The sequence below is a fragment of the Ranitomeya variabilis genome, chromosome 2 (assembly GCF_051348905.1).
Source record: "Ranitomeya variabilis isolate aRanVar5 chromosome 2, aRanVar5.hap1, whole genome shotgun sequence".
Taxonomy (NCBI): Eukaryota; Metazoa; Chordata; class Amphibia; order Anura; family Dendrobatidae; genus Ranitomeya; species Ranitomeya variabilis.
Window position 1 is genome coordinate 444,481,828 of NC_135233.1, and position 16,032 is coordinate 444,497,859.

Sequence of the window (16,032 nt, forward strand, 5' to 3'; positions counted from 1 at the left end):
AGCTGCTTCAAGGAAAACTAAATCTCCGAGCACTAAAAAATACTCGGAGGACCCCCGAGCGTGCTCGAGAAATCTCGAGTAACGAGTATATTCGCTCATCACTAGTGCCCATCCTTTTCTGCCTTTTTTTTTTTTTGTTCTTTTTAACATTATTCAAAAAAAGTACTGTTTTGTGTAAAAACAATGCACGACAAAATAGGCAACCATTTTAAGCAATGCTCCAGTGACAAAGCCTTTAGCGAAACGGTCGTTGGCTGCTTGCATTCTGGTACATTCATGCGCTTTGACATGTCATTTTATTACTTGATGCTAAAATGTCTGGGGCTTGTTAATATATAAAGGTAGAGAAAATAAACTTGATTATAGCACCCAGCAGTTTATTGCAATAAAATGGAACTGTCAGCAGGATTTCACCCCTATAGACTATTTACATGCGCATGTTGCTCTTTCAAAGACAAGTGCAGCAATAGCTTTACAGGACCGGTCTGTCCCTGCAGCTTCTGGGTGTTGGGAACTTTTCCATCTATTAATCTCAAGCGAACATATAGATAGAACCATAAACAAACAAACAAACGAGCAAAAAAAAAAAAGTTATCAGGCTTCCACCCCATGAATGTGCTTGTGGCCGCAGCTAAACATTTATCTTCCATCACTGGAAAAAGTATTACAAAAAACATTCTGTGTCCGAATCCTAGAAAATAACAAGCGCTGAGCCAACCACAGCCCTCGGCCTCCTTGTACTCGAACCTCAGAGATTGTCAACAAAAACGGCAGCCTCGCCGCTTCCCCCTTGCCAGCACAATTCAGCCTTGTCTGACAATATGGATCCAAGGCAGCGGCTGCCTGCAAAACACCAGAAAATGCAAAGCCGCCACTGCGAGATCTTCAGTGCAAGGCCACGCCGAGAGGAGGGAAAGATACCCGAAGACTGGGAGGAAAAACTTGGATAAATATGATGTAATGAGTAGTTAACATGTTACCGTGTTGCAAGCACCATGATAAAACATACTTTGGGGCTCTTGGAAAAACTGAATCATTAATGTGTGGGGGCTTCTCATCCATAGAGGGGGCTCACTCACAATTTTTCATAAGAAAACGGCCATGATCTTAATATCCTACAAGATCAACTTCTCCCAATGATCCAGGAGCAATTTGGAGTGAACAATGCTTTTTTTCACTTTTGCCTTGCGGCATTGGTCTCTAAAGAGGCTCGTGATCATGAGCAAAACATTGAAATTTTGGGTCCACGACCAGGAGACTGCCTAGATCTCAATCCCATTGGAAACATTTGGTTGATCCTTAAAAAGTGGGAGGACAAAAATGAAACTACAGATATTGTGAGTCTCTAACACCGATTACACAAGAATGAAAGGTCATCAGTCCCGATTTGGCCCAGAAGCCGATATCCAACTGCCAGGATGAAGGACAGAAGTCAGGAGAACTAAGGGTTAGCTCTGGAAATACTGAGTCTTTACTTAATCTTAATGTACAAGTATGTATAAAGTGTAAAATCTTCTGAAGTGCTGATAATTATAGATCTAAAAACAATGAAGCAGCAAATATTTGTCAGACTCAAAACTTTTCACCACCACTGTCCTGTGATGCAGATGATTAAATCTAGAGAAAGTCGCACAAGTGAGAGGAGCTAGGCCAAAATACTGCGGATCATATTGTAGAAGACAAGTCATAGAGGAGGTGGAGAACCAGGCAGGGAGAAAGTAGCTGTGAGAACGGGCCAGCTGCCAGTTACTTGAAGAGGAGCCTTTACCGGCAGATCGCTGTGCGGTGTGCCGTGGTTATATCCAAAATACTATCAAATCATCCCCTGTGCTGAAGACAAGACACTACCGTCAAGTTTACTTCATTTGACATATGGTAAAAGGTTTTAATACTAGAAGTTAGGACCATCCCGAATAGGGTCACCTTGACGCGGTGGAATGGCCTTTACGTTTCTTTGATCAACGTTATGTTAAAATTACATAGGGTAGTTAGTTCATGCACTGTTGCCATTTACTGCAGGTTATTTCCCATTTTGTTTTTATCTTGGGTTTTGACTGTTTAGTGGCCAGTGTGAACATGCGCCTACACGTTGCATGCACACCAACTTACAGTGGGTACAGAAAGTATTCAGACCCCTTTAAATTTTTCACTCTTTTTTGAATTTACCAGATGGCTGCAATTAAACAAAGTTGCTTTTTTTTTCTTATTAATGTACCCCATCTTGACAGAAAAATAACAAATGTATTAATTTTTGCAAATTTATTAAAAAAGAAAAAACTGAAACATCACATGGTCATAAGTAGTGATGAGCGAATATACTCGTTACTCGAGATTTCCTGAGCACGCTCGGCTGTCCTCCGAGTATTTTTTAGTGCTCGGAGATTTAGTTTTTCTTGCTGCAGCTGAATGATTTACATCAGTTAGCCAGCATAAGTACGTGTGGGGGTTGCCTGGTTGCAAGGATCACAAGGAAATGGACAGCATGTGACTTAAATAGGAGTGTCTGAGCAAAAGGTCTGAATACTTATGACCATGCGATATTTCAGTTTTTCTTAATAAATTTGCAAAAATTTCTACATTTCTGCTTTTTTTCCAGTCAAGATGGGGTTCAGAGTGTACATTAATGAGAAAAAAAAATGAACTTTTTTGAATTTACCAAATGGCTGCAATGAAAAAGAAACATTTACTGAAATCTAAATACTTTCCGTACACAATGTACATTCCAGTTCATCTCTCTAGGTTTTTTGTCAGATCCCATGTTGCCATTAGTTGGACTACTTGTAATCACTACAAGTCTGAGCCAATATTGTAACCATTAAGGCTATGTGCACACGATGCGGATGCGCACTGTGATGTACAGTATGTTGTTATTCAATGGTAAAAAAAAAAAAAAAGCTGTGCAGATGGTGCGGAAAAATCAGTGCGGAATTGCTGTGGATTTCAAAGAAGTGCATGTCATTTCTTTTGTGCGGATCTGCAGCGTTTCTGCACCCCTCCATGATAATAATCTGCAGTGGCAAAAACCGCACAAAATCCGCATCAATTCCGCAGCAAATCTGCGGCTGCGGATTCTGCCAGGAGATGCGGATTTTGTGCAGAAAATTCTGCACCTCTTTTCTTACGTGTGCACAGAGCCTATGCGTTTTGCCTCTTCAGAGTAAAAGTTCTTGTACTTTACCAGCTCGTAAGAAAAAAAATAAAATACATTTCTAGATTGATGGTTCAGAGAAGTTGTGGGGAAGCCACAGAACACTACAGATGACAGCTGTTTCCGGAGTCCCACAGTGGTGCAAGATCCGACGGCTCACGGGGATAACATACACCAGCGCTGTCATAGTAATAAAGCGATCCGAAAATCCTAACGTCTCGGCAGAATTATTAACGTTTCATTATTTTCCAGCACACAGGATCAACATTCCTGCCTCCAATTTCAGAGTTTGGAATATGGATTTCTGGACAGTTCCGATTTATAAGAGAGACCATTGTAAACAATTGTACTTAAAAAGGGGCAGTCAGAACTCAACCCCATTGTTAGAATAAGTGACGGGAGCTTTTTCTGAGCTGCTGGTGGCACCTCATGTCAGTGCTGGCCTCTGCAAGGGAAATCTGGTATTACATGGCACCCATGTTATTATTAGTTCATGATCAGGGGGGTTTCAGCGGAATCTTAGACCCTGCATAGCTTCACCAGGGGCTGCGAGATGCGCTAGTGATGATATATGGCACCACGTCATGTACTGATCGTTCACAACGACCGGACACTGCAGAATTTCGAGCTCGGAGATGCAACACAGGGTTTTTTAGATTTTATAAAAAGAAATCCATTTGCATCTGTTTCTTCTCCAATCTGACATTTGGACGGGGGGGGGGTTTAAAAAAAAAAAAAAAAAAAAAAAAAAAGTCTGCAAACTTTTTTTGTGCGTCCAAAAAAATGAATAGCAAATTTTATTTATTTATTCATTTTTAAACACCTTCAATCTATAGGAAACAGATCATATTGGTTGGTCAGCTATTATGTCAGACATTTAATGTATCCATTTTAGGTTAGTTTTTTTTGGGGGGGGGTGGGGGGCACTAGCACGCGGTCTGAAAAGTAGATTTATTCAGAGTCAAAAATGGATCTGTTCAAAGCGGGAAAACAATAAAAAGGATACAAAGGAAACCAAACTTCTAATTAGAAATGAGAACAGTTTGTATTGATCAGTATAACAGATGCTTTTTAGTTGTTTAGTATCTTTTTTTTTTTTTTACAAGTCCGTTTCTCTTTCCATGCCAATAGATCCCAAATGTACATGTGAACAGAGCCAAACACCCAGTTGTCAATTTACGGAAACATTTTCAGGAGGAAAAACATAGGAACGGAGCGACACAGACTTTGTGTATGAGAAAGGATGCTGCAAAATGTGGTTTCATGGCGGATACAAGTATTTACTAAATCAGACCCTCTTTAGTAGAGCCCATACATGACATAAGAATCGGTCAATCTGGACCCTTTTGCCCATAGATTTATCTGGTCTGTACGTTGTATGGTCTGCCCCATGTCTGCAGAGATCCTGGATGGAGATGTCCAGCCGTCTGGCATTTTGGTTGACTCCGTGCAGTACGGATTTATTCTAGTGCGTATGGGCAGTTTTAGAGGGGCTTTCTACTTCCAAGAAACGGACGGACCCCAAATGATTGGATACATAACAAAAATAAAAAAATACAAAAAACAGATTGTATTCACGCTCCCCTCATCCAACACCGGTTCTCTGCTCCAGTTCTGGACTTTCTGTTTTGGTGACAGCGCACGTCACCGCTGCAGCTGATCACTGAGCTCAGCACCTAGTGTAGTCTCTGGGAGCGGAACAAATGATCTCCAGAATTGGCTGCAGGGATGATGTGAGCTGTAGTGACCGGGACAGGGGCAGCGGGAAATTACCACTGAACCCAAGAAGGGCGAGAACCATCTTGGATTATTGTTTTTAGTATACAATCATTTGAGAACTGCTTTTTTTTTTTTTTAAATGGAAAACTCCTTCAAAATGTAAAAGTTACAATAGTTAGAACAAGGAAAAAAAAAAGTTAGTAGGTTAAACACCAAAGCACACCGACACTACACCACAAGCCACAGTCCCTTCGCCACAGGTCTAAAAACACAATCCAATATTACCTGCCATATACCAAAGGTATCGGAGCCCACGGGGAGGGCGACAAAAAAATGTGCAAGGATTGTTTCCTGTCTTACACACAGGATTTCCCACCTCTCTGTTATTGGGAGACCGGAGATTCATCACCCCCTCTCCATTAGCAGCTCCTGGTATCCACCGTACCAGACAACCAGTAATGGGGGGGGGGGGCGGCCTCAACCAAAAATGCCAAAGACATAAAAGTCCCTTAAAAAAAAAAAATAGATGGCTCGTGGACCTTAAATGAGCCAGCAATGGCAGGATCCCTGGAGGGATGGAGACATATGGCAGATAGGGACTGGAATGTGTTCTCTGCCCGACTACACACTAACGATTCCAGCTAAACACCAGTCCATGCACGGGGGTCTGCGGCCGCTTACCCTCTGATGATTGGTGATGAGGAACGTGCTCTCTGTGCTGCTGAGGCCCTGAGCATGGCATCACGGGAAAAATATAATGCGGTTAGTAATGGTGCACAAATTAAAGCATAAGGAATAAAAACAGGTTAGAGGATGAGGAGATGATGGGTTTGTTACAGTGACGTGTACAGGGCAGAATTCGCTCATTCTCTACCGTTCGGGCTCTGGAAAAGTTCTGCTTTTCTAATATCCTTGATTTATCAATATCATAACAAGCTCTTATAGCCGTCATTAAATGGAAATAATTATTGGTTTACTTCCAAGAAATGGGAATCTGGCCTGGTGACCTGCAAGTTGTGCTGCAGTCCAGTGATGGCAAAAAGGGATGGTAAAACCCTAAAGAAAGACAAGAGATACACTAAGGATACTGGAAAGTGGCAGAACCTTTCATAATAAGGACGGCAATACCAAGAGGCCGGGTCCCATGCGACAGTGATTTGCTTACAATCCTTGCAAGATTAGCTGTGCAAATAAAAAGACAAGCTGTGTACGGCAAGGATGGAGTTTAATACTTATTATTTTCCTTCCACTGTGGTGAGATCTTAGGATTAATGCCAGGTCAGCTGAAGTTTGCAGAATTAATGAGGGGCAGGTCACAAGTGGCAGATTTAGTGCAGAAATTGGCAAAACGATGGAGTCTAGAAGTGTACGGAGCTGTAAACAGTGCCACATTCTGTCAGAAATCTGCTCACACCCCCAGACAAAGCATCTGCGAAACCAGATACTGTATGTGCTGGACAAGCAGATTATTGGGGAAGATGCATAAAAACAAGGTCATGCACAAAGCAAGAGTAAAAAAAAACAAACAAAACACTGACATTACACACCGGGCATTATAAAATGGCTACAGGTGATCGGTATCTGAGCAGAATTACAGAGGATCCTTGCTGTGGATTCTGCAGATGGAGGTCCCGTGTCCGATGTGTAGATCCTGCGGGGACTTTAGATTTGCAGTCCTGAAGGACATGATGTCCTACTAATGTGTAATTACGTGGAGGGTTGAGGACATCTGGCCAGCTGCCCTACATCCCTGATGAGCCCCCATTTCTACCAAATTGGTATCAATCTGACGCTGATACATATGGATCCGGTGATACAAAGGAGAAGCATAGGCTACATGGCCTAAGATGTCAGCATCAGGGTGCAAGGGGAACAATAACACCGCCCGTGCCACCCTCTCCACGTGGAAGGGAAAAGACAACTTGATCGATTAAATTAGGAAAGAAACTGGTGCCATGAGACCAGTGATCTTTAATCTGTGGCTCTCCAGCAGTTTCTTATAATCCTAGACCTTGCAGCATGCCAGGATGTTGGGAGTTGTAGTTTTGTACCAGCTTGATAAATAGAGGTTGAAGATCACAGCTCATATTTGGCTATGAGACAGGACGGGCAGAGTTCAGCCTATACACATACATTGGGCAGCACGGTGGCTCAGTGGTTAGCACTGCAGCCTTGCAGCGCTGGAGTCCTGGGTTCTAATCCCACCTTGGACAACATCTGCAAGGAGTTCTCCCCGTGTTTGTGTGGGTTTCCTCCGGGTACTCCGGTTTCCTCCCACATTCCAAAGACATACTGATAGGGAATTTAGATTGTGAGCCCCATTGGGGACAGTGATGATAATGTGTGCAAACTGTAAAGCGCTGTGGAATATGTTAGCGCTATATAAAAATAAAGATTATTATTATTATTATTATTATTGCTCTACACACCTCTGGCGCCCCCTATCTACAGGGTGGTGCATTAAACAGGAAAAAAGCCCATTCTGACAATACTAGTTACTTTTGCCAAGGGAAGGTTAATGAATGGTGATCAGATCCTGTACAAACTGGAGAGAAAGATCTATAATCTGTGGAATAATTAAATATCCATAATAAACCTCAATCTGATCCGAGCGTTAATAATCCAATGGTCGAGTACAGAACAAGTAATGGACAGAGATGATAGACACCGGGGTGTTGGAGCGATCAGAAGGGAAAAAGTTTGCGGTGATAGTGATGGCATAGACACAAGCAAACGCTTTGGGTCAATATTTACAAAAATGTCATAAACATTTCATCTGTAGCAGAAAATGTTCACAATTGCTGACCACAGGGAAATAAACAACATCACAGCGGCGGACCGCCTGCCCCGCCATTAACCCTGTCCCCACCACATACACCGGTAGTGCAGGCGGGAACATGGCCGTCCGTGATCAGATATCGCTGGTCGGTAGTTTCCTAACTCTGTGGTTACTAAACGGAGGCCACAATTAATAATCACTGCCATCAGTCTGAGGAGATTTCCAGGAAGGTAATAACTGCGGCTATAATGTCTGGAGGCCGTCCAGACCCGCAGCTTTCTAATAGGTGACAGTCAGAGCATAGGAAAGACTGACAGAAAACCAGATCATTTACTGTATCTTATACTCCAGAGCTACACTCACTATTCTGCTGGTGCAATCACTGTGTACATACATTACATTACTGATCCTGAGTTACATCCTGTATTATACTCCAGAGCTGCACTCACTATTCTGCTGGTGCAGTTACTGTGTACATACATTACATTACTGATCCTGAGTTACATCCTGTATTATACCCCAGAGCTGCACTCACTAATCTGCTGGTGCTGTCACTGTGTACATACATTACATTACTGAGTTACATCCTGTATTATACTCCAGAGCTGCACTCACTATTTTGCTGGTGCAGTCACTGTGTACATACATTACATTACTGATCCTGAGTTACATCCTGTATTATACTCCAGAGCTGCACTCACTATTTTGCTGGTGCAGTCACTGTGTACATACATTACATTACTGATCCTGAGTTACATCCTGTATTATACTCCAGAGCTGCACTCACTATTCTGCTGGTGCAGTCACTGTGTACATACATTACTGATCCTGAGTTACATCCTGTATTATACCCCAGAGCTGCACTCACTATTCTGCTGGTGCAGTCACTGTGTACATACATTACATTACTGATCCTGAGTTACATCCTGTATTATACCCCAGAGCTGCACTCACTATTCTGCTGGTGCAGTCACTGTGTACATATATTACATTACTGATCCTGTACTGATCCTGAGCTACATCCTGTATTATAATGATTCCAACAGGAAGTACAGCTCTGGGGTATAATACAGGATGTAACTCAGGATCAGTAATGTAATGTGTGTACACAGTAACTGCACCAGCCACGCCCCTTGAGGAAGCTACTTGTGAAACGGCGCTTGTCGGGCGAGGGGAACTTGGACAGCACTCCTACCACAACGCACAGATTCTGGATTAACACTGCATGTGCAGGTAAAAACCATTCCTTTTTGGTCTTTATATATCCGCTTTTTGCAGAATCAGAGATATGCAGTACAAGCGCTTTCAGCACTCTCCTAGGTATTTTTTAGCATAACATTGCATATCTAGGTACATCTGCCTCTGCACTGCTTCTAGGGATACATACAGCACCTCCTTTTTACAAATATAGTTCTGTGCACTGTATACCACTTGGTACATTTCTCTGAGCTACATGGCATTAATGACACATAAGATCTGTATTGCAATATTTTTTTAGCTCACTGTATTGTTTTTGGCACTGTGCTCCACAAGTCTCCCCTGGTATTTAGAGGTTTCCGTTCCCCCATTGTCTGTCTTTTACGATTGTTATATTTTAGAAAAATTCTTTTAAATTATTTAAAATAAATATTTGGTTTTATTCACATCTTCTTTTCACTTCGTTTCTTTTGTGGCACCCACCACGTCAGAACATGTCTTGACAGTAACTGCACCAGCAGAATAGTGAGTGCAGCTCTGGGGTATAATACAGGATGTAACTCAGGATCAGTAACGTAATATATGTACACAGTGACTGCACCAGCAGAATAGTGAGTGCAGCTCTGGGGTATAATACAGGATGGAACTCAGGATCAGTAATGTAATGTATGTACACAGTGACTGCACCAGCAGAATAGAGAGTGCAGCTCTGGAGTATAATACAGGATGTAACTCAAGATCAGTACAGGATCAGTAATGTATGTACACAGTGACTGCACCAGCAGAATAGTGAGTGCAGCTCTGGGGTATAATACAGGATGTAACTCAGGATCAGTAATGCAAAACATTTAAAAAAGGAGCTTGTAGATTCCCTTTACACGTCAGCTGATGACTAACTGTGGACATATGATAACTGCCAAATGATAGCACCAGTCTCCATCTGTATTTGGGGGACAAAAGACAAAAAAAAAAAAGTTAAAAACCCACTCACCTCTGAGTTACTGGGAACAATCTCTGAATCGGCATTAGAGTTGATCTCGTACAGCGGCCCGCTGAGGTCTTCACCTAGAGCAAGGCACAGAACAGAGTTAGGCGGCAGATTTATATATACTAATCCTTTGACACTTGTGAATAAATGATCTGAATTCCACAAACAGCAAAAAGTATGACAGACACAAAGACAAAAGGGAGAGAGACTTCACAAAGTACCAGTAAGACAAAAGTGGAATGATTGCACATAGGAAATGATCAGATGGACAACACAATTCTGTAGAATCCTGGCAGCGGTTTCCTATCTTTCCTGTAGAGACCACTTGGACGCTCGGCTGAGCATTCATGTCTAAGGAGAAATTACCTTTAAAAAAGATGATTGGACAAAGTTCGGAAATTATCCCCCATCTACTTGATAGGGAATAAACTTCACGATCTCTGGGGCTGCAACCGTTGGATCCCTTACAGGTCCTAGGTACCGGGGTGCTTGAATTGAGCACTGGTCCATCGTACGCTCCTTCACTCGTTCTCCATGGGACCACCGGAGAACTTAAAGTCTCCCCATGGGGAAAGACAAGACGGGAAAGTAGGGTGACATTGCTGGGATGAGCCTTTATCCACTCTGTGTTTTGCTGTCCCTAGAGGTAAAGGGTCATACCCCTAGTCCCGTCTTGGCGACGTCTATGGGTAGGAGTTTTTCAATTAAGACAGTTTTATAAATGTTACAGATGAGACAAGACAGACAGGAAACCATTTATTACAGAAAAGAGCCAAGACATTGAACACGAGTCAGTGCGGGTTAGTACGATACCTGGAGAATCGGGAGTCTTGATTTCGGTAAGCACAGAAATGTCGTCTTTAAACAAAACGGTAAAATTTAGAGTGTTAGAATATTAAGCAACAAAAACAACAAGCAAAGGGAAAAAAACAAAAAAAAAACAAACAAAACCAAACACTGATTTTTTTAATATTCTTAGAAAATGATGGAGGCAGGGGGCAACAATCCTGGTGGGGGGCACGATATAAGACATCACAAAGAGACAGTCAGTAGGTTGGCTTGTAAAAGGAGGCATGGATGAGGGGCTCGCTGTGATTTTGTTCAGCTCACACAGAACGTAACCCGGTCACCAAGCTGTGCCAAAACCAACAGTCCCCCACATTTCCCACCTAAGAGAGATCGGTTTCTGGGGTACCGACATAGGAATGTGATGAGGTTTTTATGCAAACCGTTGGAGTTTACCTTTACAATTTCACAAGGGTCTAATTTAACAGTATTTTCTATCTTGGGATTCATATAATAAAGTTTACAAATATTTATGAAATTCTATTAAATATGCAAATTGCCTCTTCTGAGAAAAAGAGGACTTAACTCTATAGCGCCACCTGTTGGAAGTAGCGATCCTACAAGTCACAATCAACCCTCTAACGAGTCGTGCAATATGACTTAGGATAAAAACCAAATTCTATTAGTAACATTAACAAGATGAGAAGTGAACATCTGATTGGATTATGTGGGTCACCCCGCATCCCTTCTATTCCCGTCTCCCCGGGATTTACGGTCACTGTGCAGCGGATAAGTCGTCTCCATCGAGAGGTTGTGAATTTATTGACTTAGTCACCGAGCAGAAGGAGAAGAATAGAGCCGCCTGACTAGACACAGTGACCCTAATTCCTGCACACATCACAATGTTATCTAATGAGGCCAGGAAGCCTCCACAACAGCCAGTCCATAAAATGAACGTCTCAATAAGGAGCCGGCCCTGCTCGCCGGTGTGATTTCTGCCGAGGACAGAGACAATCTATTTCTGGAGTCTATTAGCTGCTCGATATCCTGCGCAGGCTTCTGGGAAGAGTCACTTAAGATGCAGCCCTTACAGAATGCACCGGCCATGGCATCCAACCCACGGGCTGATCCGATCTTATTAAAGTGAACCTCTTAAAGGAACGCTGAACCTACAAATGGATGATCCTATCAACAAGCAAAGACGCCAACTGCATTTCTAATTTGTTTGCAGCATTTTCTTTATATCTTGAAACAGTCAGTCGTGTAGCAATCCTATAGGGAACACAGGGGGTTGATCTGCTGATCAGTTCCATCCTTAGCTAGTGGCCAACCCAAGTCCTGTTCTCTTAGCCAAGGTGCCGGTGCTTAAGACAAAGCAAAAGGGGGGAGGATCCTGCTGCAGCAGGGGCCGGATGTACATGATGTGACTGAGCCGACCACAATAGCTCCCTACGTAACTCTGTTACTCGGCACAGGCATCGGCCCCTCACCAATCTGACATTGAGCACCTATCCCAAGGTCATCAAGAACAATGTACTGGACAAATCGCTTTAAGTAGAATACAGTGGCTTCATGGTTAGAATGATCGTCTCTCAGCACTTGATGTTGTGGCTTTATCCCCGACCAAGAGCTCTTTTTAGGCTTTTCTTCTAGGTTCCTCCTAAAACATTCTAAACTTCGTTGAAAAGTAGACCCCAAATGTGATTGATTACACTGGGAGCTCCTGAGGACTGATACACTAAGGAATAAAACGGCTTTATTATCTAAGGGAAAGAGGGCGAGGGTCCGGCCACTTGGCTCCACCATCACAGCTTGAAACACTCAGCTAAATGGCCCCTTTGGCTGACGACCATCAACCTCAACTCTCCTATTAAAGTGCACCTTAGGCACAATCCCTCAATACAGATGAGGTATTGCCTATACTGCCAAACTGTGCAGAATAATACTGCTAATAGAGGACCATTGCGGATTATGCTCCTGTTAACAACCCGCACAGTAGTGAAGAGCAGAGACTGTAGGAATTGCTGAACCTCACCATGCGTAATATGGGTCATAAACTTCAAGTACAGTCTATCTAGAGGCCAATAAAACGTAATGTTATTGCTTCTTATCTTAGTTTATACTAGGAGGCCTCTATGACCCAGGCAGCACTATACAAACAGAGGACATCGGAGATGGCAGGTGACATGGATGTGTAGGACTAGATCAATGAGTTTCACGCTATATGGTAAGAGAGCAAATAGGTCAGTCCTGGTGACTGCACAGGGCATATAGGTCAGTCCTGGTGACTGCACAGGGCATATAGGTCAGTCCTGGTGACTGCACAGGGCATATAGGTCAGTCCTGGTGACTGCACAGGGCATATAGGTCAGTCCTGGTGACTGCACAGGGCATATAGGTCAGTCCTGGTGACTGCACAGGGCATATAGGTCAGTCCTGGTGACTGCACAGGGCATATAGGTCAGTCCTGGTGACTGCACAGGGCATATAGGTCAGTCCTGGTGACTGCACAGGGCATATAGGTCAGTCCTGGTGACTGCACAGGGCATATAGGTCAGTCCTGGTGACTGCACAGGGCATATACCGTAGGTCAGTCCTGGTGATTGCATAGTGCAAGGTAATACAGCATAATTATGTGCTGCGGCCCTTTCCTTTTTTTTGCTAATAAAAGGGAGGGTCCTTCTTTCTATAACTGCCAAAACAAGGGAGCCCTCTTTAAAAGGGGGTCCTTGTAATATTATAGGTGGGTAGGGGGCTTCATCAGAACATGGTGGAAAAGGCAATCTAAAAAAGTGACAAAACTGCAAGTGCCCACCCCGGTTGGCAGTACCAAGCACGGCAACTGATCAGTATGCCCAGCCACATGGTCAGGATTGACTACTCCAGTGTTCACCATCGTCTTTAGATTTGAAATCTTGGGAGAAAAAAAATTAAAAAAACAAAAACACAAAAAAAACAAATCACAGAACTATCTTAAGGGTGAACAGCACAAAAATGCAGTACATGAACAGTAGATCATGGGCTACGCTTGCCAATAAAACCAGCCCTGTGCCGCTCAGGGAGGAGAGCGATGATGAAGCAGTGAAACTAGCAGGATATACAGAGGACAGCGGAGCACTTGCTGGCTCAGGACTGCTCACCTGCCACCTTATTAGCATTTCGGGTAAAAGTAGGAACGATCTCTCAAATCACACAAAAGGTGTAAGTTTACAATTCAGTTTACAGGAGCCCATACAAATTAGATCTCTCCCGATTCCCCCATATACAGGAACACACAGCTTGGCCAAGAGCTCCTGTGTTTTCTATGAAAGATCCACTGCCAGAATCATCTGGCAGCGGCTTATCGCACTGCCAAACAGAAGGATTCGGAGATGGATTGGGTGGTTAAAGATGAATCGTTCGATCCTCCTGTCCACTGACAATTTGTAGACATTCGGGAGGCCCCCGTATACATCACATGGCCAGCCGATCCCAAAGAAGCAGTCGGGTTTGGGCTATGTGTCTAACATGTATGGAAGCCCGTGATAGATCTAAGACACTGTTTAGGTATGTGCCCATTACTTTTTTTTTTTTTTTGGTAAGGATGTGGGAAAAAGAAAAAAGCTCTCTTTTCAAAGATGCTTCTTGAAGCATTTTTTTTGCATTATTTCACTAGTTTTATGAATGCCATCCCAGTGACTTGTATTGTGAAGCATTGAGCATCTTCAGAGAAGAAAATGCCCGGAGTATCAGGTCAGTTCTTTTAACCACCGGGCATCTTTGGAAATGTAAAGTGGTTAAATATAGAATTGCATATGTTCATTCTCTTACACATTTTAGTTAGCGCTTTTTCAAATAGGTTTTGGAGAAAAGACGCTTAGAAGAAAGGAATAAAAAAAAATAAATAAATAAAAAAAAAGGGTGTGCACATAACGTTAGAAGAAAGAAGTCCGAAAGTCAGGTTTACAGTCCATAAAACACAGATTGAGAGTTGTTTTTTTTTTTAATTCTTTATTCTTAATGTCTTTTTGTCATGTGATCAGGTAGCAGAGCATACCCAATCTGCACTGCCGGCATCGTTAAATTTGGAGGTGCTCCCACGGTAACAGACTGTCTGTCTTATAAGACATTGGCCACACTTAGTTTTCTTTTCCCGGTCAGTTGCGAGTCCACCAGTCATCCCATTATTAAACATGGCAAGCACTGAACTTCTACGAAAATCTATTGTATTGGAAACAGGAATAATCTTTATTAATAATCTTTATTTTTATATAGCGCTAACATATTCCGCAGCGCTTTACAGTTTGCACACAATCTAGATTCCCTATCAGTATGTCTTTGGAATGAGGGAGGAAACCGGAGAACCCGGAGGAAACCCACGCAAACACTGGGAGAACATACAAACTCCTTGCAGATGTTGTCCTTGGTGGGGTTTGAACCCAGGACTCCAGCGCTGCAAGGCTGCAATGCTAACCACTGAGCCACCGTGCTGCCCAAAGATATTGGTATAAATAAGACCCCAGAAATACCTGCAGGAGCTGTAGCCATCTATAGGTTTATATCTTGGAGGAAGAAGTGATGACAATTCTGCAACAAGATGCCAAATGTACACAGCATATTCTGCATCTGAAAGCACAAAACCCCTGGCAGCCCTTGTAGAACGAGTGAGTAACAATGTATTGATCTCTGCTACACTGTAATTAGTCTCCAGCAAATGGATAACTCCAAACAAGAAGAGATAAACTGAAGAGAAGACTCCGACCGTATCACATGGACATTGCTGCTAAAAATGCACGGACGGTCTAAAAACAAAGCAAGTAAAAAAAAAATATATGTATATTAGGAAAATGATGAGTTTGAAAAAGCATAAGTGATAAATTTACATAAAGATTATTTTTCTGCATTACAGTCGTGTCAGTCAGAATATGGCGGCATCATGGATGTTGGTGAGTCATGGCAAGGTTTTTAGGGATAAGCGGACCAGTTCCAACATCCAAAGGTCAGTAAGAGCCACTTGTCACACGACAGATTACAGCAAGATAGAAGAGACAACAAGGACCGGGCTCCTTATCTGTACAGTATTTATCTATACTATGAAATGCACATTATATATCATTTACAGCAGGAATCCCAGGAAAAACCTTCACCTTGCCGAGCAATCCCCAAAGATAACATTCTCATACATTACAGACATTAGAGCTATACCACTATTTCTATTCCTGTACATAGGAGCAGTATTATAGTAGTTATATTCTTGTACATAGAGGCAGTATTATAGTAGTTATATTCTTGTACATAGGGGCAGTATTATAGTAGTTATATTCTTGTACATAGGAGCAGTATTATAGTAGTTATATTCTTGTACATAGGGGCAGTATTATAGTAGTTATATTCTTGTGCATAGGAGCAGTATTATAGTAGTTATATTCTTGTACA

General features: G+C 42.6%; 1 protein-coding gene across 5 annotated transcripts in view; it reads right to left on the reverse strand.

Moving 5' to 3' along the window:
- ANO5 (anoctamin 5) overlaps positions 1 to 16,032 on the reverse strand; it is an 80,636-nt gene that overhangs the window by 43,934 nt on the left and 20,670 nt on the right. For 2 of the 5 annotated variants that reach the window (XM_077287175.1, XM_077287176.1), the window contains exons 2-4: positions 10,645 to 10,689; positions 9,835 to 9,908; positions 5,549 to 5,596 (exon numbers count right to left, since the gene is read on the reverse strand). In XM_077287175.1, the coding sequence (XP_077143290.1) occupies positions 5,549 to 5,596; positions 9,835 to 9,908; positions 10,645 to 10,689 (167 nt within the window). The remainder of the gene's footprint in view (positions 1 to 5,548; positions 5,597 to 9,834; positions 9,909 to 10,644; positions 10,690 to 16,032) is intronic. The other 3 variants (XM_077287177.1, XM_077287178.1, XM_077287179.1) reach the window with 3 other exon arrangements.